Raw genomic sequence first — 3,308 nt, 5'->3', positions numbered from 1 at the left:
AAGAGCTGCCAGCTCTCTGCGGTATGTGTCAGAGCAGGAGAGCTTGAGCAGCTGGGGTATTTCACAGAAGAACTGGTTGATGATATTTGAGTGGCAGAAGGGTAGACTAAAGGTGTTCCCAGTGTGCAGTGCAGAGTAGATGACCCCAGCAGCCCAAGCACTGGCAGCCATCTGGACGCAAGCTCTCCTGTTCATTATTATCTCATAATGCAGTGGCTTGCAGATGGCAACGTACCGGTCATATGCCATAACCGTGAGAAGACACATATTTGCTTCCAGGAAGCAGAAGAGACAAAACACTTGGGCAACACATCCAGCATAGGAAATCCACCTGGTGTTCAATAAAGAGTTAGACATGGATTTGGGCATGGTCACTGAGAGGGAGCCAAGGTCTAGGATGAATAAATTTATCAAAAAGAAGTGCATTGGGGAATGCAGGTGGTGGCTGAGGGCTACAGCTGTGATTATTAGGAGATTGGCCGTGAGGGCTGCCAGGTATGCTGCTAGGAAGAGGAGGAAGTGTAAGATCTGCAGCTCCCGAGTGTCAGAAAACCCCAGGAGGAGGAATCCTGTCCCTGTGGTTCTGTTGGACATCGTTCTCCTCGGTGCCTTGTGCAAGGCCGGTGAAGGGAGAGCAAAGGCAGCGATCAGGGTCAGAGCAACAAATGTACGAGGGAAGCTCACATCCGCAGTAACATCTCGACCAAAATGTCAAAGGTGCCCATGTGGCACTGCTGGGAGCAGTTTAGTGGGAAGCAGGTTTTCTGGTTTTTTGTTGTTGTACATATAATGTTTTCTGTAAAAGTTGTTGCTTGTTGCCATACCCTTTTAAACACCTGGGCCATCTAAAAAGCATATTTCAGGGAAAAAGAAAACATTTTTAATTACTTTAATTGGTCCTGTAATGCCTCATGGAGTATGTTCTTTCATTGCCTCATTTCCCCTTCTCCTGCAAGGCCTCACTATGAATAAACCCATCTCCCCTCAGCAAACTGGCACACTGACGGGATATAGCCGGACCCGGGAACCCGCCGGGGAAGAAGAACAGTGGCCTGAGGTGTTGAAACAGTCACCTATGAACCGTCAGAAACAGCATTTCCAAAACAATCATCCATCTGCTCTTTTTAGCAGGAAGTAATTCTGCATTACATATTTTCCTAAGAGAAGCAAAAGCAAGAACTACAGCAACAGTCAGTGGCCCAGGAACAGCAGTCTGTCCTTACACCGAGTAGGGGGGTAATTTGGTGAGATGTCTCCCCTGGGTTGGACTGGAGTGGACTGGATCAACTGCCCCCCGACTTGCCCACATGCTAAGTGATGTTGCCAGAGATCTCCAGCAGATGCTTGGGATAGAATTTCCCTTCACAACAAGGATGCTGACACTTCCCCTGAACATCAGGTATATCCATGTGACTTCTAATTTGATTCCTACTGTATCTTTTATCAAATTCCAGGGATAGAAGTGAAAAACCTTTGGGCTGTAGTTCCCAAGATGACTTCTGGAGCCCTTTTTTGAAGTTGGGTGTTGTGTTGTCAACCAGAAACTCTTCTGGTACGGGGGCCCTTGCTAGGTGACGTGCTATGAACAGCAGCCCTGCAGTTTCACATTGAAATTCCTACACAACTCTCCAAGGGAATGTGATCAGGTCCCAGTCACTTGCTTGCTGTTTTAATTTATGGATTTGCTTTTAAACCTCCTCTCTTGTCACTTCATTTTGATCTCTCTGCATTTATTCAGTGTGGATCTCGCATGGGCATCTCCCCAGGATCTTCTACTCTCCAGCTTCCTACCCAGCTTCTGACATACTTCTTTGTTCTTTCACAAAACACTTTTCAAATTCCCTTTTGGCCTGCCTTGCTATGCTTTACAATTGCCCTGCTAGAGTTGGCATGCTTTCCTGCTTTCCTTCTTGGCCCACAGCCCTACTCTCACCTCTCTTGGGTCAGAGTAGCTGCTACTTTATATGTGTTTTCTCAACACAGTGTTTTAAAGCATTTGCGTTTAGCTGGTAGTGCTGTGCTCAACAAAATGCTAACTCAGCCTCTTTTCCTCTTCCCAGGTGCATACAGCCGAGCTACAAGTAGCATCTAAGTGTCACCTTGTCCTTGCCACCCATTGTCTCCCTTTGCCTCTGGTCCTCACTGTCAAGCATTTGCATTTTCACAGACCTGCATTTTACACACTGGTTTCTAGTCCATCCAGGAGAACAGAAAACACCATCGCACTCTCTCTACGCCTGAAGAAGGGGTTTTGTGAGCAAAAGCTTGCAAAAAAAACATTTTCCCAACTATTTAGTGGGTCTAATAAAGGATATCACAAAGGACCTGGTCCAGAATGATTTTATATTGAGCTCCACGTGCAGACCGCCTGCCACCTGGGTCTAACCCTTTTACATGATCCCCGCCCAACCGGAGTGCTAGCTGTGTGCCATCACTGCCTAGCACCATCCCTCTGGTCACCTAGACTCTGTCTCATTAATCTTTGCCATTTCTGCACAAGGATGGTAAACTGTTCTGGGAAGGGAGTGCATCTTACTATGTGTTTGCTCAGCATGCTTCTTAGATGCCCCCGACACAGATTTCGGAGGCACTATGAGATGTAAAATAAATTTTGCTGGATATCAGCTGTGCCGGTTCCTCCTTTGTTCTCCCTGCAAGCATTCTTCTGGGGAACAAGAGATAATGCAGGAGGGGGTTGGAATTGGGTATTTCTGCATTGCTGGTTCCCAAATCAGGCTTTGAATTTAGAGCTGGAGGTCTGTTTCCATTAAAGTTTCCTGATAAAAAGAAGTATTTTATCTAAACCTAGCCTTTGTCACAGTATTTCTATTTCTTCAAAACTGTTAACTTACATAGAAACACTTAAAACATAAAAAGGTTCAAAGAAGGAAAGAAGAAAATTTGATTTAAAATGTGTCATTTCTGGCAGCCTTGCTTGAAAATATCCAGTTGTCCAAAACTGAAATAATAAATGGGTTCTGGGTGACAAATTGAAATTTTCTGGAGGGAGGTTTTTTCTGGTTGTTTTGTTTCATTTTGATTATTTCCCCCCCATGCCCAGCTAGAGCACTTTTAATACATTTACATTGTCCTCTACATTTCCAGGTTTATCTCATTTTCAAGTTTTCAAATGACACAGACACACACACCACACACACACACACTCATCTTTTAACCACCCAAATACATTTCATTCAACGACAAACTGGCTGCAGTTTACTTACTCAGGTTTTTCCAGGCTTGTGATCTGACCCTCTAGTCCCAGGAGTCTTTATTCACTTTCCTTGATCAATCTATATAATTTCCCT

At 44.9% G+C, this 3,308-nt stretch overlaps 1 protein-coding gene across 1 annotated transcript; it reads right to left on the bottom strand.

Annotated features, from left to right (window-relative positions):
* Positions 1 to 9: 9 nt before the first annotated feature.
* Positions 10 to 594, bottom strand: LOC149851857 (olfactory receptor 14C36-like; the record flags this gene model as incomplete). Its single annotated transcript, XM_090030296.1, has 1 exon — positions 10 to 594. A coding segment is annotated over exon 1 (585 nt), but the record flags the coding sequence as incomplete, so codon positions are not given.
* Between the last annotated feature and the right edge of the window lie 2,714 nt (positions 595 to 3,308).

The sequence above is a fragment of the Crocodylus siamensis genome, unplaced genomic scaffold (genome assembly GCF_052110815.1).
Source record: "Crocodylus siamensis isolate JL-2025a unplaced genomic scaffold, ASM5211081v1 HiC_scaffold_124, whole genome shotgun sequence".
In the NCBI taxonomy this organism is placed as follows: Eukaryota; Metazoa; Chordata; order Crocodylia; family Crocodylidae; genus Crocodylus; species Crocodylus siamensis.
This window is presented reverse-complemented; position numbering and strand designations above follow the sequence as displayed.